Source organism: Mustela putorius, unplaced genomic scaffold, assembly GCF_011764305.1.
Source record: "Mustela putorius furo isolate JIRA1106 unplaced genomic scaffold, ASM1176430v1.1 tig00000721_pilon_pilon_pilon, whole genome shotgun sequence".
Taxonomy (NCBI): Eukaryota; Metazoa; Chordata; class Mammalia; order Carnivora; family Mustelidae; genus Mustela; species Mustela putorius.
The window spans coordinates 4,844,021-4,870,619 of record NW_025421456.1 but is presented as its reverse complement, the minus strand read 5'-3'; the positions used below and the strand labels follow the sequence as shown (position 1 = coordinate 4,870,619).

General features: G+C 36.0%; 1 protein-coding gene across 4 annotated transcripts in view; it reads left to right on the top strand.

Moving 5' to 3' along the window:
* Window positions 1–675: 675 nt before the first annotated feature.
* ANKRD50 (ankyrin repeat domain 50) overlaps window positions 676–26,599 on the top strand; it is a 34,189-nt gene continuing 8,265 nt past the window's right edge. Inside the window, exons 1-4 of one of the 4 annotated variants that reach the window (XM_045083620.1) lie at window positions 676–971; window positions 2,257–2,408; window positions 2,535–3,477; window positions 23,743–23,972. In XM_045083620.1, the coding sequence (XP_044939555.1) occupies window positions 2,966–3,477; window positions 23,743–23,972 (742 nt within the window). In that variant the 5' untranslated portion in view covers window positions 676–971; window positions 2,257–2,408; window positions 2,535–2,965. Of the gene's footprint in view, window positions 972–2,256; window positions 2,409–2,534; window positions 3,478–3,936; window positions 4,029–23,742; window positions 23,973–26,599 lie in introns of those variants that run through there. The other 3 variants (XM_004747950.3, XM_004747951.3, XM_045083621.1) reach the window with 3 other exon arrangements.

Sequence of the window (26,599 nt, the reverse complement as noted above, 5' to 3'; positions counted from 1 at the left end):
CCCAGGAGGGCAGGAGCCTGAGACCGAATCATGACTACTTTCAACTACATCTGGTGGGAGGCCATGTCCTTTTCATAAGGCGGATGGGAATGTCGCCGTATACCCCTACCATTTTTTATTTTCACAATATTCTTCCCAGTCCTTTCCTTGCTTCTCTGTCCCAGACTGAGAGGTTTAATGGATTAAAAGGGAACCCGGATTGAAGAATAGGACGGGTCTGGAGTGGTCTTTTCGAACAAGGGGTTTAAGGGAGAGGCAAGAGGGAACTCTGCCCGCCCAACTGCCCTTCCCAGGAGCGGATATGGCCCCCAAAGCCAGCGAGTCCCTCCGGCCTGGAAGACAAAGAAAGGCTCAGGGCCGAGTGGTGACGGGGTGGGTGGGGGCAGCGACTCGCGTGAGCTCGGGGACGTGAGAACGCAGCCCCCGCCCCTTTCTCCGCCCCTCCGAAAGGCGGGGCCCCAAGGCCACCCCCCCCCTCCTCCCTTCCCCCAAAGGTTCCCCAGCGACGCGGGCAGCCGAGTGCAGGCGCCCGCACACGCCCAGGCACTGCCGGCGACGGGTGGGCGCAGTGGGGGGGAGGGGAGGGGCCAGGGGAGGAGCGGGCGGGCGAAGAAAGGGCGAGCGGTCGGGGGGCGGGGCCTGGGTGTGGGGGCGGGGCCGAGGAGTGGGGCGGGGCGGAGACGGCCGAGTCCCGGGCTGCCTTAGACAGTCACTGCCCTGACGGCGGCGGCGGCGGTTGGTTGGTGGGGGTTGGGAGGAGCAAGACCGAGGCTGCTGGGGCAGCTGGAACTGGCAGTTGCCGGGGGCCAACAGGCGAATCTGGACCGGAGAGCGAACCCCAGGCCGAGCGACGGAGGCGGCTGCAGTTGGAGTACAGGGAGCGCTGGCGGTCGCGGATTCTCAGAGGAGCAAGTGTCTGGGGCTTAGAGTCCGCCGGGGCGGCAGCGGCCACGGCGGCGGCTGGGGCCGAGGTAACTGAGGGGCGGCAGCGGGAGTAGAAGCGAGGCCCCTTCTCAGGTCGGAAGCTTGGGGGCTTTGGCTAGGTTCGAACCTGACTCACCCGCCCACCCTTTCTAGTCTCCGGCCCCAGACCGACTTCTCCCCACGTTCAGCCGTGGGTCGGGCGGGGGCGGGAGCGGCGCGTGTTGTTGGGGGCTCAGAGCTGGACACCAACAGGGAGGAGACCCCTCATCTGGGATTGGCAAGGACGTCGGGCACCCCCTCCCCCTTCAAAAGACACACCCCAAAATCTTGGGGCGGGGCGGGGTGTTTGGGGCGTTCCCAGGCTTCTTGAAGGGAAGACCTCAGCCTAGAAGCTGCACCTCAGTCCGTGTCTTCTCCGAGGTGGCCCCCCTGTGGCTCCTGGCTGCTCAGACCGAAGGTGGTTCCCGTCTCTGGGAATCCCGGAGTTCCTTTTGTCTATCAGCTGAAACTAGAGGCCGGAACTGTAGGCAAACACCAACCAGCCCTGGAGCACTCTACTCCTGATCCCTTTCCTGCGTGGGAAGAAATTCTCCCCAGCCGCCTTTTCTCCGGCCACAGTAGTAGATTCCAATCCTCATCCCAATCCAAAACGTGTATCTATAGCGCAGAGGAAGGAAGAATTCACATTGTACTGGTGATTAGATTTATCGTTTAAGGTCATCCCCATTCTCCCCTCAGTTTTTTGTTTTGTTTTGTTTTGTTTTGTTTTTAACTCATTCCCATCCAGCCACAGCCCTGGTAATCATCCCCTAGGCTTTGCAAACTATCAACAAAGAAGTGTGACTAGTCGAGTAAACGGAGTCCTTGACTGGCTGGACTGTGCAGTTTAATAGAGCTTCCTTTAACTGGCGCTGTTCTACCAAGCTAGTCGGAAAGACCTTTTTGGCCAGAGTTAAGGATGTTACTGTGTGTGCATAAAGCCTTTTTTTTTTTTTTCCTTTTTACACAGTTTTGTTTGTTTGTTTTAATCTAGGGTAACTTGATAAAAATACAGCTTTTTGGGAAGCATAACCATAGAGGAAGTAGAATACAGAAAGGAAAATGTAATTTTGATTCTGGGGGGCAATTGTCCAGCTTTTTGAAAGTACCAAAGATGAAGCATATGGATTTTTTTTTTAAGTATATGGATTTTTGAGATTATTTTAACTGGCAAATTGTATCCTTTGTAAACTTTTAAGTAAACAAGCTCTTAACACACGATATTTTGCACTAAGATATTGTTGTTTTAGTTATTTGTGGAAATTGTTGATTTGCCCCCTCTCTTGAACCTAGAAATCTGTGAACAGGTTCATTAAGAATCTACTCTCTTGAAAATGCAGTTTTTGAATGCTTTGGATTAAGAAGGTGGTAACAGTGGACTGTCATTTCTGCCACATAATCTGAAACAGTTCCCTCTCTGGCAGTTGCCTAGATGCCTGAAACTGGTAAGGTCTAGTACTTTGAGTGATTGTCTTTCAACAAGAAATATAGAACTACCGATCTACTGTACACATGTAACCTCTTTGATGGCATTTACTATAATAGACATCTTCTCTGCATCTAATTTTCAGATACAGAATTAACACTTCGAATCTGGAGAAGCATTTTGTACAAATTGAAAGATTGGGCATTCTTTTTAGTTTTCCAGATGTATTGTCTCATCTGCACACTTGAAACATCCACAATCACATAAACTCTAAGATATAACCATGGAGTTATGTGACCCATCAAGATTTAGGGAAAGTATTACCACGCTTTGGAACCAGGCAATTTTCCACCAGTTCAACAGTTAAACTAATAGAGTCTCTGCTGATAATCAAGAGTAAAGAGTCAAAGTCATGCACATTCTGTTGGCAAATGGCATCTATGGCTGTTGAGTTTTACTGTAACTAGTTACTGTAAAGTCAAAGTCAACTTAATTTGCAAGTTATGTCCTAATGGATGTAAAGACCTGTGTTGATGTATCCAGGATCTAACAAATGTTGAAGATAAGGAACCTATTATGACTAATCCTTGGGAAGAGAAAGTCTGCAAAATGGCTCAAACGAGTTTACTGCAGGGGAAGCAGTTTTACTGTAGGGAGTGGGTTTTCCACAAGCTTCAGCATTGCCTCCAGGAGAAAACTAACTGCTGCAATAGTGCTGTCAACACACCATCCCTTGTAATGAATTCTGGGAATAATGCTAGTGTTGTCTCTGGAAAAGGAGCTGCCTGGGGTGTGTTGTTGGTAGGAGGGCCTGGCAGTGGCAAGACAGCCCTATGTACTGAGCTGCTGTGGCCAAGTTCACCTGCAAGCTTGCAGAGAGGTTTACATCGCCAAGCTTTGGCCTTTCATTTCTGCAAAGCCCAAGACTCTGATACTTTGTGTGTTGGAGGGTTTATTAGAGGTCTAGTTGCCCAGATCTGCCGCAGTGGACTACTCCAAGGATATGAGGATAAGCTAAGGGATCCAGCAGTCCAAAGCCTCTTACAGCCTGGAGAATGTGAAAGGAACCCAGCTGAAGCGTTTAAAAGGTAACAGTAAGAATGCCATGCTGTTCTAGTTTCTAAGCAAAAATTAATGTTTTCTAGATTTTGGTCTGTATTTTTGTCTGTTTTTAAAATTTTATGCACATTTGGGGATAATCTGTAGTTGTAAATACACATGTTTACTTTGAGTATTGAAGGAAACAAAATTTAAGCTTTGTGTTGCACAGGATATGGATTAAAAGTAATTTATTTTACTTTCTAATAACAATGTGAAGCACTGCAGAAACTTATTTTTTTCAAATTTATGGCAATTGTTTATTTACTTTTCTAATGTTATCTATAACTGGTAAGGGATATTTGTTCTTGTAGTAGAGAAAACCACTTAGCTGCTTGGAAAAGAGGCTACAGTTTCAGGGAGGGTATAGGGCACTATATATGGCACTGAATTTAAAGGAACTCTCAGCATAGAATCTTTTTTGCTTATACTATTCTTATTTCTTTAAGTGAGGCAAGTTCTTTTTGAAAGATCATTGGCCATTGAAAATCTGAAGAAAATCTGTGTTTTGGGATGTATTCCACTATCAAGTAAACAAAAAGTTAAGTGGTGCTTTTAAATATGTGATATTTATAAAATAATGAAAATCTGGCGTAATTTTAGTACTTTTAGTGAGCAGTATGAAAACCAACTTTTTCCTAACCTCAATTAAGCATTTTTCCATTGGTAAATTGATTGGTCTAAGAAGAGAGCAAGTGAGCGAAGAAAACATGATTCCTGGAAAAGAATTTTTTGCATATCACCCCTCTGCTCATTGTAAAAGAAGTCGGCAGATTGTTATTTTTGTGCTTGCTATTGCCTCACTGCTGCTTGAATTACTCGTTTGCATACACTTTGATCCCTTGATCCCTTTACAGTAAATAGTTCTTAGCAGGCAAAAGTTTGTTCCCCAAAGCTGCAGGTATACAGTACGGTAGAGATTAGCGTACCTGTATGTATGTGTGACCCTATGTCTGTTTCTCTGTGTGTCTCTAGGAGTCATTTAAGCAGGATTTGAATTGTTATGAAAGGAGTGATGTTTGTTTTTATGATGTCCTCATTATCTAATGGTATGGAATCTATTAATTTAAACTGATATTGAAAATATTAATTATATAGCAAACATTATGTGTCCCTGTTGTAAGTGATTTACAAATGCTAAATTATTTTCATAGCAATCCTGTGAAATAGATACTATTATTATTCCCATTTCATGGATGAGGAAACCGAGGCACAGAAGGCCTCAGTAACTTGTCCAAGGTTAAAGGCTAGTAAGTGGCAGAGCTGGGATTTGAAGTATGTGTATCTGAATACAGATTTGTAATCATAGAAAATCTTTGAAGGACTTGAGGGGGAGAGTGGATTAGAAGTTTGTGGAGGACAGGGGTGTGTGTCACAGTTGTGATTTGAGTGTAGGTTTCAGATTACCCATATAAGTGATACAGTAGTAGTCCAAAATTATCTTTATGTTTAGTTGTATGGAATTCAAACATAGGATGGGTATATTAAAGTCACCCAAAGGGATGTGTCTTTGAGAGGTGTGATATTATTGCTGAGTTTTTAATGTATAAGTGCAGTCCAGTAAAACTCAGGACAAATCTGTTGTTACCTTTTGCTTTTAGCCACTGACATTGGAGTTAAAACTATTAGATCATTTTTAAATAACAAGTAAATCTGTTAGGTGATATTGGTGCACAGACGTGAAATAACCAGGTTCAGTGGATGGTTTTAAATAGGGAATCAGTGATATCTTTAATATATATAAATCTGTACTTTTTAAGAGACGTAAAGTCTCTGTACATAAACAGCTCTTTTCCTGTTGACTTCCTACTTTTTGTGAAGATCCTATCACTAATTGAAGAGCTGAACTTTTATTTTTTATAATTTCATTTCGTATATGTTATTTGGATTTAACACCTTGGGAAATCAGTTTCAAAGAACTTAGCTAAGTTGAACTTAGTCCAACTAAAGTAGGTAATTACAGTTTATTTTCTTGGAATTTATGTGTAAATTTCAAATGTCCTTAAATATTTAAAATCATGCCCGATAACTGTATATTTTTGCTATATTCCAATTTTGAGCAGACTTTTATGTATGGCATCATAAATTTTTTTGAGAAAATGTCCTTCTACTGAGATGATACTCCTATTTTTTCCTCTATGTGAATTTTAGCTATTAACTAATTGAAGGGAAATAAGAAGCAGTTAGAGATATTTGTAAAAACCACACAATCCCGATTTTCTGACTGACAGAAGTAACTAATCACTTTGTATTCCCAAATGATAATGGAAATATAGTCTTTCTATTTGGAGCATTTTGGTGCTTTTGATTTCCTCCTGGATCTTTCAGAAACCTGGGTTACTTTCTTCATCATTAAAGTAATTAATCATTAAATAAATTAGGTAACTTTGGTATTGTAACAACTGTTTCTGATAATTTACAGAATACATTTCCTCTAAGACTGTGAAGCTCTACTATAACCATAGTCAAATAAATGCAAATGTGAGAATACAGGTCATAGCTAAAGAGAAATATTTTTGCATAGTCTATGGCATTAGATGATCTAAGCCTTTACTTTTGAAACAGAGTCAAGATTTTATTTTAGTTTTCTTGGTGATTGATTTGTTAAGAAAGTCCTTTAGAGAATTTTAATAGGAATCTATTTTATTTAGGCAGGGAGAAATGTAATTCAACAGGTAGGCAATCATTGTTTTCAATAAATTATATTATTTTAAGGGAGACAGAGATCAAAGCTTATTAAAACATGATAGGAGATGAAATATAAGCAAAGTAAAATTTTTTTTTCACTTTTGGGAAAAAACTCAAAACCAGTTTTACATTGTTACATTTTAACATCGAACACTTGGTAATATTGATGGTTTCATATATTCATGTGTGAAACAATTTAATAGTATATAATAATTGGAAAATTGATAAAATATTACTTCGTCACAGATCCACAAAGTTGGGGAAATTGCAGAGAAGTGATTCAGTATCAAATGTGTTTTATATACTTCAGTTTACTTCCTAATTTTTTCCCTAGTATTTATCTTTAATGATACTAGATAGAATATGTAATACCACAAAAAATCTTTCATGATTACAGGTCTTACACCTGCATGGTAACTTGTTAACTACTGGTCTTTTACTATATGATGATAAAAACAAGAGGAACATTATTTTAATCTAGTTAAGTGTTGCTGCTTTCTTTCCATTCTCACAAGATATACTATCTTGATTTTTTGATTTAGTTGTCACAAGATTTCTTCTGACCTTCATTCTTACGTCGAATATTTGAGAGTCTTTTGTGTTTTAAGCACAGTACAGCTGGAGATATTTATTGAGAACCTTCTCTGTGTTAAGTAGAGTCCACCTTTAGTTAAGCCAGTGAATAAAACAGACAAAATGCCCTGCCTTCATTGAGCTCAAATTCTTAGAGTAATATTTATCCTATTTCTATAAAGAAGTAATATTTGGGGTAAATCCTTGTTATAGTGTTCATGCAACACGTGAATGTTTTAACACTAGTTGGAAGGAATTATATGATCTAAAGGGAATGATGAATGAAGACCCATTAATTTCTTTTTTTCCCTTTTTCATTTTTCTCTCTTAATTGGTTAAGTTGCAAAGCTGTTGTTCCTATGTTTAGAATTTTTTTTCTCATTTCTGTTGATGGAACCAAGTCTATGACAGTTACATTTTTACTTTAGAATTAGGGGTGGTTTCTTTCATTTTGCCTTTTCCCCTTCAGGCTCTTATTGCAAAACTTTGTGTATTTTGTGTATTTTCTAGAGTTAGTGTTAGACTCTTCTGGTAGTCATAAAACTGTAAACAAATTACAATTATTTTTGACAGGCATGTCAAGGTATCTAAGTTAGGGAATGTGAGAAAGAGAATAGTAGTTTCAGATCTTGTGACTGGCTTAGAAACACAACTGGACATGGTTATTTCATTCAACCAGAATCTCCTTTCTGAACCTTTCTGTCATGATCCTTAAATCCAAGGATGTTCTCGGAGATTTAGACCAATGTGGTAGTGGGAAATACAAATTTTTGTTCCTGGTAGATACCATTCTCTAGTTTTTATATCTAGTTAACAATCTGCAGGACCAGGTATGAGTTTTCTATGTGTGATACCAATTTTCCTGAGTAAAAAGATTTTATTCTGTGTAATGTGTAAATGGAATAAAATTGTGATGAAGAATTAGGATGACTAACTGAACTTTGAGAGTTTAGCAAATGTTATAGCTAAATGCTTGTTAGAAAAGAATTGGAAACCGGAAGACCAAACTGACATTTGTTTTTTATGTCAGTTAGGAATCCTCAAATGGTTGAATCCTTTTTCTTGTCTTTTTAGTTCCTTCTCCTTGAACATATATCATTTTTCACTTGTATCTCTTTAGATTTTTAGTTTCTTTTCTGGCTATTTATACATATCTCTTCTGTTATCTCCTCTATTAGGCATATGCTTCTTCATGACATTATTCATGACTGATTAATTTTTTATATTTACCATAGTGCTTTGAATAGCACTTTGCATATAGCATGTGCTAACTGATTATCATCTGAATGAGTGAATAATGCTACTTACCTTTCTAGAATATGTTTGAACCTAAATGAAGGACTGCTGAAGTTCTTGTGTAAGAAAGGGAATTGAAATGTTATATTATTTAGGTCAGTTTTTAATACAGACCAGATTGATATAGTGATTATTAATTTACTAACCTGCTGTGTCTGCTCTTTAGCATGTATGAATATGGCATTAGTCCAGATAGTTTTAAGTGGCCAGATGTCTATCTTCTGTCTTAACTGGCTCCAAGTATTTTTGGCATATTCAACAAAGGGACAAAGAACAGAATGAAACTGGAATGTGTGCTTCCCTCTTACCCTCAGTTTGGGGGTATTTTCAAGGAAAAATATTCCCTTTCCATTATCTGTCTTGTATAACTAATACTACTAATAATTTCTAACTGTCACTATCCATTCTTAGATGTTCTCAGATTAAAAGATCTTGTAAAGTGTCTTTACTGTTCATTTTTTAAATAAAATAAATGGATTAATGTAATTTTCATAATCAAAATTCTTTATTCATTATAGTCTAAGGTAGTCATTTTTCACTGAATTGTCTGTTATTTTCCAATTTTTAACCATGTTAATTCACTTTAAGATGGACTTCCATTCATTCAAGCCCTCCCTCTTTCCCTTCCTAAAACCTTTTCTTTCTACCCTTGTTGGGTACTTTCTCTTTTATATTCATATCTTAAGAGCTACTACCTTTGGTTCCCGTTTCTGTTACTTTTTATCATTTGCTGAACCATTCCACTACCTTTAATCACTTCTGCTATAATGACATAACATATTGCTCCATATTTTTACTGTTTAATTTCAGTTATATTTTTAGTTCTACTTGGCCATTCTTTGATTTACTTCCTAATAACTCAGAATTTCTTTTTAGACCAGAGAGAGTAAAGTTATACCCTACAAATAGAATATTTTTTACCCAATTCAGGAAATTTCACACACACATCCAGATTTTTAGTTTTTCTTGAAAAAACAAAAGGAAATTTGACAATATTGGGTTCTCATTCTTTAGAATCAGTTATTTGGTAGAGCTGAGTTAAGTGCTTTCTTTAGATGGGACCTACACACCAGTTCCCCCAACTCTGTTACTCCATTTCAAGACCACTTCTTTTGTTTATATATCCAGCCTAGCTCCTACTGGCATTTTCAGACATGAACATGTTTTCTGTTCCTCTGGAAAAAAAAAAAATGATTTTTTAAAAAAACTTCCCACCAAATCTTCATACTTCGAATTTGTATATTCAAGTACTACTTCTATGACCTCATTTTTTAACTTACTGATGTTTAACTTCTATATATACATACCCACAGAAAGATATTTATGTAGTGTAGTTTCTGAACTCATTGCTTTCTCTATCTTAACCTTAGATGGTAAGTCCTAGAACTTTTTTCATTATTTGTAATTTCTTCCTTTCAAAATCCCCTGACTACTTCGTTTGGTCACTCTCCCTCTAGGTTCTCTTTGAGTGTTTGTCCAACAAATCTTACTTAGTTCTTCTCTCTTTATACATGCTCCTTTAATAATTTTATTTACTTATGTGGCTACCAATGGTCATATCTAATATGATAGCAATGAAATCTACATCAATAGCCTTTACCCTCACTCTGATCAACATGTATCTTTTCACTGGAGTGTTCTTCACTAACCTTTCTGTCTTTTTCAAATCAGCATCTCTTTCAGCGTCTCTGTTCATTGGCTCATTCATTTATTTCTGAAACAAATATTCTGCACCTGCTGGGTGCCAGAAATACGCTCAGTGTCAGGGCTAGAGCCGTGAGCCAAACAGGACACTGGGTTAAGTGTGTGTTGGGGGGAGGGGGAGTGGAAGGGAATACACATTGGACAAATATTCACAAAAATAAATGTAAAAATGTAAAAATGCAACTTTAGCAACTGCCAAATGGAAGGATATAGGATGAAAGCATTTAATGTGAAACTTGGTCATTATCTAGAATTCTGGGAAAATGGACTCTTAGTATCTAAGTTGTTTCTTAGTTCTTACTTCCTAGACTTAAGTGTGGTCTTAAGATCAATATTATCGGCATCTCTTGGAAGTTATTAGAAATGCAGAATCTCAGGTCTTTTGAATCTGAATGTGCCTTTTAACCCATTTCCTAAGTGAATCCAGTGCACATTGAAATTTAAGAAGCACTGCCCTCAGTTTGTTTCTAGAGTTTTCTTTGATTATTTTCTATTAGTTTTTTCTAAAGTATTTAATCATTTTCTTAGAATGTTTCTTGAATCTTTTATCCTAATCTAGAATATTTATTCATCTACTCCTAGTTGATCTTTTTTAATTTTAGCCTCTATATTCTAATTCCTTTTGTTCAATTGGAACAAAAGGCCGATTAGCCTTAATAAAATAGTGCTTTCTTTAGGTCATTTCTCTGAGATTGTGATAATCTAACCTATACTGCAAATTCAAATTTCCCTGCTTACCTTTATTAAAAGTTCTTGATAATTTCATTCTATTCCATCTAAAGCAGGTATCATGTTTCCAAAACTGCATCAGACCACACAAGCTCATTTGTTGCTTCAAGAAACATTTTAAGTGTATAAGTCAGTGTTAATGTGGGTAAGAGATGTGAAAAGTAGGAATAGTCTTATTTTTCTTAGTGTCTAGTAAGAACTTCCCATATATATATATATATATATATATATATGGAGAGAGGGGGGGGAGAGGATATGAACTTTCTGTTATGTATGTTGCAGATTTTTTGTTTTTGTTTTTGCTTCACATTCAGCATTTTTTATTTTTTTTTTTAAGATTTTATTTATTTATTTGACAGAGATCACAAGTAGGTGGAGAGGCAGGCAGAGAGAGAGGAGGAAGCAGGCTCCCCGCTGAGCAGAGAGCCCAATGCGGCTCGATCCCAGGATCCTGAGATCATGACCTAAGCCAAAGGCAGAGGCTTTAACCCACTGAGGCACCCAAGTGCCCCGAGCATTTTTGATGTTTTAAAAAAAATTGTATGAAATCAAATGTTTTCCGTATAATAAAATGGTTTGATTTTATGGAATGAAATAAGTAAATACTTTTCTGCCCTTAAAAATACCTTTAAGGGGCACCTGACTGGATTGGTCAGTAGAGCAGGTGACTCTTGATCTCACAGTTGTGAGTTCAAGTCCCATGTTGGGTATAGAGCTTAACATTTAAAAAAATGCACCTTTAAGTATATTCTGATTGATTGCTTATTTACTCTACATTGTTCTAATTTTGTCTTTGACCATACTATATACATAAATGTCTTATATAAGTCAATTTCTCTCTTTCATGTTATTCTAACCTGAGAAACACATTTTTTTTAATGGTATTTATTTATTTGAGAAAGAATGTGAGAGATAGCACGAATGGGGAAGAGAGGGAGAGGCAGGCTCCTTGCAAGCGGGGATCCGGATGTGGGGCTTGATTCCAAGACCCCAGGATCATGACCTGACCCGAAGGCGATGCTTATCGGACTGAGCTGCTCAGGTGTCCCTCTAATCTCAGATATATTCTAATGTAATGTTTTTTTTTTTTACTATATACATGCATAGTTAAATATAGTCATTGGAAGGGTGTCTGGGTGGTTCAGTCGGTTAAGTGTCTGCCTTCGACTCAGGTCCTGATCTCAGGGTCCTGGGATCCAAGCCAGGCATCAGGCTCCTTGCTCAATGGGGAGTCTGCTTCTCCCTCTGATCCTTCTCTCCACTTGTGCTCACTTTCTGTCTCAAATAAATAAAATCTTTTTAAAAAATAAAATAATAAATATAGTCCTTGGTAATAAAATAGAATCTTAAGTGCTCATGTAATTGCTTAATTTAAAAAATAAGTATTAAGAGAACTAATTATATCTTACTTGTTATCTGGAAAAAAGATTTGGAGCTTTCCAGAAGCTGCGGACCTTTTACAATTATGACTCATGATTTGAATACATAAAAACTGTAATACATTAGGGTGCCTGGGTGGCTCAGTCGGTTAAGCATCTGCCTTTGGCTTAGGTCATGATCCCAGGGTCCTGGGATCCAGACCCAATTCATGCCACCTGCTCAGTGGGGAGTCTGCTGCTTCCTTCCCTTTGCCTGCCTCTCCCCATGCTTATGCTCATTCTCTATCAAACATATATAAAAATCTTTTTTTTTTAATTTAGATTTTATTTATTTATTTGACACACAGAGAGAGATCACAAGTAGGCAGAGAGGCAGGCAGAGAGAGAGGGGGGGGAGCAGGCTCCCCACTGAGGAGAGAGCCCAGTACAGGGCTTGATCCCAAGACCCTGAGACCATGACCTGAGCCGAAGGCAGAGGCCCAACCTTCTGAGCCACCCAGGCGCCCCCAAATAAATAAAAATCTTAAAAAGAAAAGAAATTGTTATAGATTGAAGTATTTGTTTTTGATCTTCATCTTTCTGTGTATTCTTGGGGTTTGCCATGATATTGCAGTTCTTTCTACTAGAGGAGAAATACGCTTCTCTGCCTTTTTCCATTTGGCTCAACCACGTGATTTGCTTTGACCAGTGGGATGTCAGTAGACATGATCCAAACAGGTTTAAAGTGAGCATGAGTAGTTGGGCTTATCCTCTTTGTTTCTACTATGACGGTGAGAAGGACCTGTTGTGGCACGCTTCTCAGTTCAAAGAGGATGAGAAAGGTATGGAACCAGTAATATACCACTATTGTAAAAATAACTAATGATAAAAAAGCTATGGAAATAATATTTCAAATAGGAAATCCATAATTTTCATCAAAAATTTAGAAATCATAGGTTCCTCAATTTCATTCATCCTCTACACTCAGTTCATTAACTACTTTTGTTTTATTTCAAGTAAAATAAATACCTTCACTTCTGCAGCCCCATTTCTGCTACTCCAATTATTTCTTGTGTAGATTCCTGCACTGGCCTCCCAACATGGTCTTCCTGTTGCTATCTCTATTCGTCTCGCTGATCTTCACTAAGCAGTTAGAGTCTCAGATCATATTACTTATCTGCTTAAAATCTGCCAATGGCTTCTCACTACCTTTAGAATAAAGTCTAATCTTTACATGGTCCCTTCTTTGCCTAGCCTTTGACCTCAACTTGTACCACTTTCATCCTTATTCATTGCTCTTTTTCCATATCATTACCTTAATATGCTTTGAAATAGATCAGGTTCCAGCGAGCAGATTTTTCTATGACTACTTGATCTGATATCACTTAGATATCAACCAACTTTATCTCCTCAAAGAGCCTTTCCTTTCCACCGAGTTTTTAAGAAATCTCCCCACCCAGTCAGTTTCTTAAATCAGACCATTCCACTTGGTTTTATTTCTTAATTTTCAATATCTATCATGATCTGAAATTATTTTGTGCATTTGTTTACTTTGACTTTATGCCTACCTACTGGAATGAGGAGACAGCTTGCCTGTCTTGTTCCCTTTCTATCTCCAGGGCATAGAATGTAATAGAGACTCAGTTACTATTTCTTGAATTGAGGAATAACTATTTTAATTGAAAACATTATAACTTTGCTCATAGTTTCATAGTTTAATTTTTATAAATCTTTCTGAGATTATCATTTAAAATTCATATTCACTAGGAGAAAAAAAAACTTTTTGTAGCTTAAGGTTTAATTACTATGTTTATTAAGTGCTAATTTAGAGAGAGAAGCAGCTTGCAAACCATAGGCTTCACAGGAATTGAAACATAAAAATTAGTGGCACCAAGTAAAAGAAATGGCTGCAGAAAAAGAATTTGTGGAGAAAATGATAGATTGTTCCTACCCCTGAAATTTTTCAATTATACAAAAAAGAACAAATATGCCTCTACCTACCTATTTTACTGTATTTGCTTGAAATCTGAGTTTTCTGTTTTGTTTTAAAGAAAAAAATAATCCACATCTGAAGCCTTCTCAGGTATCCCTTACTAATTTTGATCTCACACCCCATAAGATGATCCCTCTTATGGATTTACTTTCTATATCTATGTAGTTTGATTAATTTATATGCAGTTTGACTATATAGGGAGATATGTATATTCACCTACTAGTTGTATGCTCAAGTTTTATATTTTATTTTAATATTTATAATTTAATTTAATTTAATTATTATAACTTAATATTTATAAATATTATTTATTTAATATTTAAAATATTTTATATTTTATATTTTTGATTCCATATCAACAGTTCTCAAAATTTTTTTTATTTTGGACTCTTAAAAATTATTAAGGACCTCAAAGAACCTTTGTTTATGTGGGTTACTTATCAGTATTTGTTGTATTTGAAATTTAAACTGATGAATTTTAAAAATATGTACTAATAAATATTTAATAATAAATTCATCACATATTAACATAAGTGACATTTCAGTGAAAGAATATATATTGTCAAGGACCCAAAAAAAAAAGAAACAAAAAGAAAACCAAACCCAAAACCACATACTTAAGAGCATTATTTTATATTTTTTGCAACTCTTTCCAATGTTAGGCTTAATAAAAGACAGTTGGATTATCATATCTGCTTTTGAATGCAGCCTCTGTAAAACTCCACTGTATCCTTCAGAGTGATCTAGAGTGAAAAGGCAAATCACATCTTAGTTTTATTCTTACCCTGAAAGGTTTTAAGGTATAGGAATCCCTTAGGGATCCTCAGACCACACTTTCAAAACCACTCTTCTATAAAATGGCATTGTGTTGTTGGCAGTATGCTGCAATATTTTTTGTGTAACTTTTGTTTTTATGTTATCTATGTTATTATTTGTGGTTCTTCATGATTCATTTAACTACTATACAATATATAATTCCAGTCTTTATGCTGTAATTCATTTGTTGTTGTGATGTTGATATTCCTTTAAGGTGTATTCCGCTTTTTATGGGGCACCTGGGTGGCTCACTTGGTTAAATGTCTGACTCTTGATTTCTGCTGGGGTCATAATCTCTCTGGGTCATAGGATCAAGCCCAGCATTGGGCTCCGTGCTTCAGTGTGGAGTCTGCTTAAGATTCTTTCTCTCCCTTTTCCTTTCTCCCCACTGGACTCACATGCATGGGTGTGTTCTCACTCCCATCCCCAATCCCTGCCCCCAAAAGATATACTGAGCTTTTAAATTTTCACAGAACTGTGGTTCTCAGAACATTGTCTCTTGGGGATATATACTAGAAATGAAGTAGTGAAGGGTGACTCCAAATTGCCTAGTTAGAAGTGAACTTTGGGATCGTAAGGTATGTATATTCATCTTCAATTCTGTGAGGTAGCACCAAACTATGCTTTAAAATTGCATCAGTTTATCCTCTTATAGTGTTGTATATTTGAATTTCCATTACTCTTTTAGGTCACTGACACTGTATTCTCATAGTTCTTTATGTTTCGGAAAGTGAACGTGAAGTGGTAGCTTTTTATTTTTAATATCTTTGATCCTGTGGCTTGCCATTTTGTTTGTAAAATTTTGTTTTGAAATGTAAAAAAAAATGAGTATTTTTTTATTATTTTCTTTATATCGTACCTTTTTTAGGTCATAATATTTAAAAATTCTTGATTGTTTTACTGGCATTTGTTGGGTGCCATATCTTTCACTATTAACCTATAATAGTATCAGTGTGAGATATAGACATGTATGTATGTATTTTTTGAGTTCTCACTTTTACTTGGTTCTATTAATTCATTCATTCACTTAACAATTATATATTGGATACTAGGAATGCACCAGATGCCATTCTTAATACTGGGATATATTAGTAAAAGTGAAAATGTCATCCATGTTTATTGAGCTTTCATTTTTTGGGTTGGGGTGGGTGGTTGGTAGAAAAATAAAATATTAAGATACTATATAGCATATCAATTGACAGTAAAAGTTGTGTGGAAAATCAGACTAGAGTAAAGAGAATAGTAGTGATGTGCTGGAGATTGTGGGAGAAAGATTGCTATTTTACATAGGGGAGATTAGGGCATTGTGAAGGAAGCTTCTGACAGGAACTTTACAGACTGAGGCAATATCAAGTGCAAAGTCCTGAAGTGGAACCTGGTTTAATATAATCCAAGAAAAATAAGGGAGCCTGTGTGGCTAGAACAGAGTAAGCAAGGGGGTATGTGTAGGAGACCAGTAGAGAACAGGATCCATACAATGTATGGACTTAAAGGCTGTTTTAAGGACATTTACTCTTACTTTCAGTAGTTTGGAAGACATCAGGTCTTTTAAACAGAGTAGTAACATTGTCTGGCTTAAGATTTTAAGGGATCATGGTAGCTACTTTGTTGAGAACTGGTTTGGTGAAGGTGAAAACAAGGAAATCAGTAGCTGGCTAGTGTAGAAATGAAGGTTAGAGGCAGTGGTGCTTGGACTTGGGTAGTGTTGGAAGTAGTGAGAATTGTCCTGTTTTGATTATTTTTAAAATTGATCTGAAGGCACATTGGATGTAGAGTATGAGGAAAACAAAGAGAAGTTCCTAAATAATGGACGATTCTAAAACTTTTGGCCTGAGAAACTGGGACGATGGGATTGCTCTTTAATGAAGCAGAGAAAACTAAGGGAAGCACAAGATGAGGGTTAGAGGTCTGAAGCTTAGGTTTTGTTATGTTTAACATTAGATACCTAAGCAGAGAAGTTGAGTAAGTAGATTCACAAGTCTAGATTCAGAAAAGAGGTGCTAGCTGTATATGTAATTTTCAGTGGAATATAGATGGTACTTAAGGACATTAATAAACTAATGTAAAAAGTGCACATAAATAGAGAAGAAGAAAGAGAAAATCCAAGATCTGAATATTGACATAGTTCCATGTTGAAAGGTTGAGAAGATGTGAAGAGTAGCTAGTGTGGTAGAAGGAGAGAGCCAAGTCTTAGGGGAGGGGCGATAGACGTGGAAGAGTTTCATTTCAGCCTTACAACAACATTACACAAATAATGTAAGAAATTAATTTAGAATAATAACAATAAGTGATGATGAAGTCTTTGTAAGACATGGTGATCAGGGAACATGTCTTTCAGAAGCAAATTTGTGTTGAAACATAAAGAATAAGAAATTCTATATGGGGGAACTTTCTAGGCAGAGGGAGTACCAAGTGCATTGGCCTAAAAAAACAAAAACAAACAAACAAACAAAAAACCAAAAATACATGTTTGGTGTTAGAACTGAAAGGAGAGCATTGTGTCTACAGCAAAAGGGAGGACTCAGGAATGACACTCAAGATTTTCGCATAAGGACTTTGGCTTAACTTGGTTTAAGTTTCTGCCTTCAGCTCAGGCACGATTCCAGGGACCTGAGATTGAGTTGAGCAGGGAGTCTCCTCCCTGTGCTTGTCCACTCTCATTTACACATTCTCTCTTTTTCTCTCCAATAAATAAATAAAATCTTTAAAAAAAAAAAGAAAAGAAAAGAAACTAGGGGATGCTGAGATATATGAAGTGACATACATGGGAAAGGCAGATGGGGAAGAACTTACTTGGGTGAGATCATATGTTAATTGTCTTTCTCTGATTGACTTATTTCGCTTAGCATAATACCCTCTAGTTAATCCATATCATTGCAAATGGCAAGAGTTCATTTTTTTTTTTGATGGCTGAATAGTATTCCAGTGTGTGTGTGTGTGTGTGTGTGTGTGTGTGTTCTTTATGTATATACCATACCTTCTTTATCCATTCATCTGTTAATGGACATCTGGCCTCTTTCCATGTTTTGGCTATTGTGGACATTGCTGCTATAAATATTGGGGTGCAGGTGCCTCCTTCAGATCACTTCTTTAAACATATTAAATTTGAGGTGCCTGTGGGGCATCCACACAGGAGACAGATAGCAGATAGTTTGGGGGATTTTTACTTTTGAGTTTAGGGTGAAAAAAATAGCTCAACATTTTTAAAGCCATAGATTGGCTTCCAGTTATAATATGACTAAGTCATGGAAAGTAGTACAAAAGGAAAAAATTAAAACTGTGAGAGAACTATAAGCCCAAATCTCAGTATAATGTGGATGCTGGTATTAAATTGAGATGCAGACAAAACTGGCAGAGGATTTATGCTTTATAATCAATGCATACCCTGATTATCATCAAGAGTATATAAAGACTCTTATTTGGAAACATGGAGACATGTTATAGACTTATGCTAGAAGTTCCCCTGGACCGAGTTAGGCAGAAATGAAGAACAAAGAGGGCTGGGAAGAATGAGTCAGACATTTGGGGGTAGTTCAGGAAAGGGTTGTGGTGAGAAACCCTGCTTTATGTGTATCCCCACAGCTTCTGATCTTAATTGGCTAGGGAGAAGTAGAAGCTCAAAGAAATTTTTCATGTCTGTTACTCTGAGTCATAAGGAGAATTCTTACAAGCCTGGGCACTGGATACTAACCTGCAGTTGCTGGTCCAGAGAGAACTACCTTACTGAAGAAGAGCTGTCACAAATACATAAAAATATATCTCAAGAACAAAAGAGGAAGGAATCTGAGAAGCAGAGCGCAAGAAACAGTCACCAGAAAAGTGTTGCCATGGAACAAAAGAAATCTATGGCCAAGCATATAGCCTTAAATGAAAATATAATTGATAAGCAATTGCCTAAGTTAAACAATTGCATGAAGCAGAAATAAAAGTGCCTGGAGAGGGATGCCTGGGTCACTCAGTCACTTTTAAGCGTCTGCCTTGGCCTCAGGTTGGGACTGAGTCCTCCATCAGGCTTCTTTCTTGGAGCAAAGCCTGCTTCTCCCTCTGCCTCTGCCTGCCATTCCCCCTGCTTGTGCACTCCCTTGCTCTCTCTTTGAAAAATAAATAAATAAAATCTTTTAAAAAAAAAGTTATTGGAGAAAAGATGGTAAGACAACAGAATGAAATGAAACATATATATATTTATGTGTATATATATATATACATATATATATATATGAAGGTTTATTCTGTGAAAAGAGATATTTCAGATCAATAGGAGAAATAATTTCATAAATAGTTCTGGGATATCTTTGGGGCCATGTGGAAAACAAAATTGGAATCCTAGGTTACATCTTTATGTCAGAATTAATTTGATTAAAAAGAAAAACAAAATGTTTAAAGCTTTTTAAGAAAGCATGAGGAAATGTTTTTTTAAGCTTTAAGTTGGGAAGGCCCTCCCAGAAAGAAATGTGACATAAAACTCAGGAATCATAAAAGAAAAAAAGACTCTGATATATTATTATCTGTATAAAAACAAAAAAAGAAACTGCATTTCAAAAAAAAGATACATTAAAAAGTCAAAAGGAAAAATAGTGAAAAAATTTAGCAACAAATGTATTTTCTTAATACTAAGGAGTCCTCAAAAGGAAAAAATTGACAGTCTTTTGTAAAATGGGCAGATATAAAGACATGCCTTTATATAACTCCTAGGCATTTGTAAATGTGATTAGCCTCATGATAAGCAAAATGTAAATTAAAGCTACAATGATGCCATTTTTTTTATGTATCTGTAAAAAATAAACAGGAACTCTTACATAGCTGTTGGGAATATTTATTTTTGTAATTTTTAAGGAGAGTGTTCTGTCAAGTATACATAGGTATGCCCCTTAATCTACCTGTAATCCTAGTAATATATGTTACAGATGTGCTTATACATTACAGAATGGTATGTACAAGAACATGGTAGACTTAGACTGAACCATATCAATAGTCATATTAAATGTAAATGATAAATATCGTAATTAAATGGCAGTTTGCTTAGTGAAAAAATGTGAGATCTAATTATATGTTACCTGTAGTATACTTTGTATACAAAGAGACATGTAGCTTAAATGAAAAAGAGTGAGGAAATATATACTGTGCTAACTCTAATCAGAAGATAAAGCTTACCTTAATATCAGGTGATGTAAAATTTGAAGAAAAGAATACCAGCAGGGGTCAGAGAGGATCATTTCATAATGATAAAGGAGCGAATTTCTGAAGAATATAACAATCATAATTGTTTCTTACTAATAACACAACTTCAAAATGTCAAAAACTAATACAGTTGCAATAAGACATGGACAGATCCACACATACCTTCTGATATTTTAACACTCCCCTTTCAGTAACTGATAGTGCAAATAAACAGCAGATCAGTAAGAACAATTAAACAATACTATCACCAAATTGACCTAATTGACATTTGTAGAACAGTCTACCCAGCAGTAACAGAGTACATATTCTTTTCAAGTGTCCATACAGCATTTAGTAAGATAGATATAATCTGGGCCACAAAACAAATCTTAATAAATTTAAGGATATGTGGGTTATACAAAGTATGTTATCTGATGACAGTTGAATTAAATAATGATAATAACACAATAACATAAAAAATCTGGGAAATCCCAACATATTGAAAGCTATACAACTTACTTTTAAATAACCTATAATTCAAGGAAGGAATCAAAGGGAAATTATTTTGAACCAGATGATATGGAAAATACTTAAGGGACTTCGTAGTATTGAAGGATTATTTTAGAAGAAAAGTATGGAACAGTTATTTCAGTTTCTATTGTAAGAAACTAGGAAAAGAAGGGCAAACAACGAGTAAGCAAAAGCAATGAAATAATCATCAGACCCTATCAGTTTCACCCACCAGATTTCCCTCAAATCCTCATAGCATTTGTTATAATATAATTATATTATATATATTATATTTATACTATAAATTATATATATATATATATATATATATATTATATACTCTAGCAGTTAAGAGTATAAACCCGGGTGACCAACTACTGGTTTGCCCAGAAGTTGGGGGTGGGGAGGAGGTACAGCTAGTTTCTCAAATCATTGCTTAAAACTTGGACAGTCCCAGACAAACCAGAATTAATGATCCATCCTTGGGGGTTCTGGAGTCCATGTTTAGACTTGAATCCCTTCTTTTAACTTTGGACAAATGACTTGTCTCATGTACCTTGATTTCCTCATCTGGAAATGTGTATTATAATAGTACACATCTTAAAGAGTTTATGTGAGAATCATCTGAGTTAATGGCTATATAAAGTACCTAAAGTATGTAAAACACTGAATTAAAATTAGCAGTGGTGCCCCCCTGCTTTTTTTGTTTGTTTGTTTTTTAACAAGCAGTGGCCTCCCATCTCACTCTTCCCTTATAGACTTACCCTTCTTCAGGCTTTTCTTCAAATATAGCCAGTTATCTTTATAAATACAAATATAAACATATCAATTTCCTGCTTAAAATACTTCAGTGGCTCCTTAGTATCCTTAGGTCATAGTCCAAATTTCATAATAAATTTATAAAACCCAGTTTTTATGCATTTTCCTAACTTTTCTTCCATACTCTGTTCAGTGGTCTTTCTCTTCTTCAAAACTTTGAAGGGTGAGGTTGCCACAACTAGATTTTTTTTTTTTTTGTCCTGTGTGTTGTCCTCATCCTGGCTCTTTCTCCTGACTAAGGTCCTTTTTTTTTGTTTCCCTGAGCTCTCCCCCACCCAATCCCTATCAAAAATAAGGTAAGCTGGCCCACTATGTACTCCCATAGCACTGTGTATTATTTCTCAAGTGGCAGTGATTATGGTACAATACTATAGTATGTTATATACTATGACATACATATACTGTAGTACCTGTTATTCATCAACCTTCTTTGTTATAACCTTCTCTATTATATAGAGGAAAAATATACATAAGGTACAATAAATTTTCCCAACTTTAACATATTCCTTCCGGCAGTATTGCCCTTCTTCCTCCTAATTATAATTTATTGTAAAATCTATTATAATTCCTGGAGAATTAGAATTTTTTTTTAAAACAACTAATATTTGAATATTTCTTTGACATCCTCTGCCTTTCCTTTCTACTTCCCTTGAGTTGGTCATTTATCAGTCACATTAGTAATGCTACTGCTTTTTATCAGAGCACTGAGCACAATGCATTGAAGTTCTTTCTTTTCCATTCTAGACTACAACAATGTCAAGTCTTTATTTAGGATCTGTCACAGCACTATACTAAGTCCTGGGATACACTCATGAGCAAAACTGACATGGCCCTTGTTTTCTTGATGCTTTGAGTGTAAAGGAAGAAATAAGGATTATTGATATTAAATTAGTAAGTCTAACATTGCAAATTTGATAGTGTTACGAAAGAAATATTTAATGCTCTGAAAGCATAAGGATTCAGTCTTGGCAAAGTGACTCTCAGGCTTACAACTGAAGATTAAGGAGGAGTTAATTACATTAGAAAAGAAGCATATTTCAGGCAGATAAAACTGCAAAAGAAAACGTCCTTGTGTGGACACCTAAGTGGCTCATTCGGTTAGCGTTGGCACAACTCATGATCCTAGCATCCTGGGATGGAATCCACCTTGAGGTCCTTGCTCATCAGGGAGCGTGCTTCTCCCACTGCTTGTGTGCGCTCGGTCGCTCTCTCTCTCTCACACACACACAAAATCTTTAAAAAAAAAAATGAAAAGGTCCTTGTGTAATTGTATCTAATAAAAGTCACTGAAAGAAGGCTAGTGTGGCTGGAGTAGTATTTTAAAGTTGCTCTGGCTGCAGTAGGAACTATGGGGAAGTGGTTGGGGACATGTAACATACAGAACATACTGGTGATTATGGTGGTCCGGGTGAGAGAGATGTTGGTAGTGTGGAGTAAGGTGGTGATGTTACAGACTGAGATGGGTTTGAGAGATTTTTATAAAGAAATACTGGTAGGACATAGTGACAAATTAGATCTTGGTTGCTATGGGATTGGAAGTTAAAGAAGAGAGTTGGAGAAAGGATTATCTGTAAATTTTTGGTATTCATAACTAAATGGATTATGTCCCTTTCAGTGCCATTTTCAGCACATGACATGCTTAAGTAAATATTTGTTGAAAATGAATGAGTATTGTTTCAGTTATAAAAATTATATTCAACTATTCAACTGCAGTATAAATTATGAGTAGGAAATGCATTGTTCTGTGGAATTAAATGTAATAATTTGTTCTTTAACACTGAAAGGTGGACATACACCAAATGGGACCTAGATTATAAGAATTTATCTTCGTACCATCATTAAAACAAAATTTGTGCATGACTAGCTAGTATAGCTACAGTCATTTTGTAAGATGAAATGAAATTTTGTAATGAAGCATTTCTAAATTGTAAGGGGACTCTTGATATTTTCTTGTTATTAAAGTGGGCCCCAAAGTTGGTTGTTTTTTTTGTTTGGTTGGTTTTTTTGCAACGCATTTTAACTTGGTTATAAGCAATTCAAGCTTTTTATTGGTGATTGTAAAAATCAGGATGGGAATATTGAAATGTGGTTTCTTTCCTAAAGTTCCTACTGTTCTCCTTTTTTTTTTTTTTTTTTTTTTTTTTTAAAGATTTTATTTATTTATTTGACAGACAGAGATCACAAGTAGGCAGAGAAGCAGGCAGAGAGAGATGAGGAAGCAGGCTACCCTCTGAGCAGAGAGCCCGATGCGGGGCTCGATCCCATGACCCTGGGATCATGACCTGAGCCGAAGGCAGAGGCTTTAACCCACTGAGCCACCCAGGCGCCCCCCTACTGTTCTCCTTAATTATGCTGGATGACTAACACAAACATGCATACACACATATACTCCCTCCCTCACACACTTTATTGTGGAAAATGTTGTTACTAAAAATGTGAACTATTTAGGACTAGTATTCTTAAAGTAAGAAACTGAAACTTGTACAGTATTTGTATCTAAAACTTTATTTATTCTTAACACATATTTCTAACCTGTATTACTAATGTCTGAATGAGAAACTAAATGTCATAGCCAGTAACATTCAAAATGTTCATGTGGGTGTGTTTTACAGATGTGTTCTCCTCCCTCTTTTGGGAATGAAGCCTCCCCAGCAAAGCCTCTATCTACTTGTTGATTCTGTTGATGAAGGATGTAATATCACTGAAGGTGAACAAACGTCTACCAGCTTATCTGGAACTGTTGCAGAGCTTTTGGCTGGTCACCATGAGTTCTTTCCACCATGGCTATTGCTTCTGTGTTCTGCCCGAAAACAGAGTAAGGCCGTTACTAAAATGTTTACCGGTAAGTGTAATTACTGCCATGTATGTATATCGATGTGTTATTGATATATTTCTAAACTGTCTTATCTTCTAAACTGTCTGTTGGCATTTTTATGCAAGTGCCACACTGGTTTAATATTTTTTATTTTTTGTACACTTACTTCCCAGCCCTTATTGTCACCAATATTATTATTCTGAATTATATACTTTTACTTTTATTCCTCTGGAATAACATACTTTAATACCATACTTTTAAAAATTATAACTATTAATGATATAAACAAAAAATATTAAATTTAGTTAAAACTTGTAAGAGAAGTTTTTGAAATACAAAATATGCTTTCTTTCCATACATGAGCATAGCATATTTTTTCATTTACTCATTTTTTTCCTAGACTTTTATCAGCTTCCCTTGCCAATGTCCTCCATATTTCTTTCTACTTTTTACTGTTGTTTTAAGTTGTGATATATGGGTTTTGAATTTAAACGAGTGCATTCAGAATTAAAATTGGTAGGTGTATCACCTTAGGGAAAGAACATTAATATTTTTACTGGATCTAAATAAGTTTCACCCACTCATATCTGAGGATTTAACATTGTTGGGAAGAGATTTTTCTCTTTCCTAATGTATTCAGTACACTAACCAGTAGCATTTTTATTAATGAGTTCAGATTAGAGTCAGTTTAATGAAAATTACTTTGGCCCTTAAGCAAAATCTTGACTGCCTATGAGGATATTATTGTGGACTAATGGCAGTTGATACATGTTATGGGACTGAAGGAAATAGCCCATTTGAAACTGTTTTGTGCACAAATTAATCCTCAAGTATTTTTGGAGATCTTCATACATAATTATTTATATCTACTTATAAAATAATACATGCTCCATATAGAAAATGCTTTAAATGACAGGATACTCAAATATTAACATCTTTCAGGGATAAAGTGTTAAATAACCACTCTTTAACATTATGTGTTAAATTCTGTGTATGTTATCCTACCTAGTTGAGATCATACTTATATCAATTTGATTTCCTGCTTTTTAATAAAGTTTAATATTTATAAGCCTTTTAGTGTCACTATATTTTTTTAATAACTATTTTAGGGGCGCCTGGGTGGCTAAGTTGGTTTAAGTGACTGCCTTTGGCTCAGGTCATGATCCTGGAGTCCTGAGATCAGGTCCCACATCGGCCTCCCTGCTCAGCAGGGAGTCTGTTTCTCCCGCTGACCTCTCTCCTCTCATGCTCTCTCTCTCAAATAATAAATAAAATCTTAAAAACAAAAACAAAAAACTATGGTAATGACTACATAATTTACTAGTGTATCAACATGCCAGAATTTATTTGATTTTTCTTACTGTTTTACTTTTAGGTTTAATTTTCCTAGCCCCTACCCTCAAATATTCTTCAGGATAATAAATAATTTCAAAGAGCAACAGGTTATAAATCCTGGCACACATCCTGTCACTCTGTTATTCTACTGTCAGTAGCCCTAAAAAGTTTCATACCCTGGGAAATATTTCAGTAAGAATACAAAAGTGGTTCAACAGATTATGGTCCAACATTTCAGTAAATCCTGTTTTTAGTCCCTAAAAATGATGAGAATTTTTCGGCCTTATAAAAATGTGTTAAAGTGCTTTGTATAGCAGTGTATTAAATTGTGCTTATTCATAATAAGAGAAATGTATATATAATGATTAGAAGTTGCAATTTTTAAAAAAGTATTTTTAGTAAAGTTAACTTAAGATAATGAAATTATTAACAGGTATTCTCAGTTCTGTTTTAATGAACAGTTAACTGTCATTAATGATGAACATAATAATTTATTCAATCTAAGTACCTATTACTAAACACTTATTTAGTGTTTGGAAGATTTGGAAGAGCTTTATTAAACTATAAGCATTTTGTATGTATTTTTATGAAAGTGTACTTATAATAGTAATTCAGAGGCAGTGACAGGTAATACTCTTAATTGGATATAAATATTCAGTCCCATCATTAAGGCTAGTGTACATTTAGGTATATGGATGGAAATATATAAATTTTTACTGTGAAAAAGATCAGCTTTAAAAATAAGCAAGTGTTATTATTATCTCTGGCAACTTTTTTTCCTTAGTCATTTGGGAGTTCAGAAAATCATACTAAGGTGTTTTCATGGATATGTATGTAAGACTTTCTAATGTTGAGTTTAGTATCTCTTGTTATTAAAGTTGAGAGGAGCCCTGAGCTACTAATACAATAAGAAATAGTTCCTTTTATAGATCAGATAATGAAATACTTTATCTTCCATTAGTGGTTTTTATGGAAGGAAGAGAGAACTGATTTATATACTCATAGATATTTTGACACCTGGGTGGCTCATTTGGTTAAGCAGCCATCTCTTAGTTTCAGCTCAGGTCATGATCTTATGGGTCATGGGATCAAAGCTCCCTGGCGGGTTCTGTGTTCAATGAGGAGTCTGCTTGAAGATTCTTTTCCCTGTGCCCTTCCCCCACCCACACATGCTCTCTCTCTCAAATAAATAAAGCTTAAAAAAATATATATATATGTGTGTGTCTGTGTGTGTGTGTATACACACACTCATAGGTATTAATTTATTAGTATTGATTTATTATTGATTTCTTTGCTTATTAGTTTATTTTATATTGAGG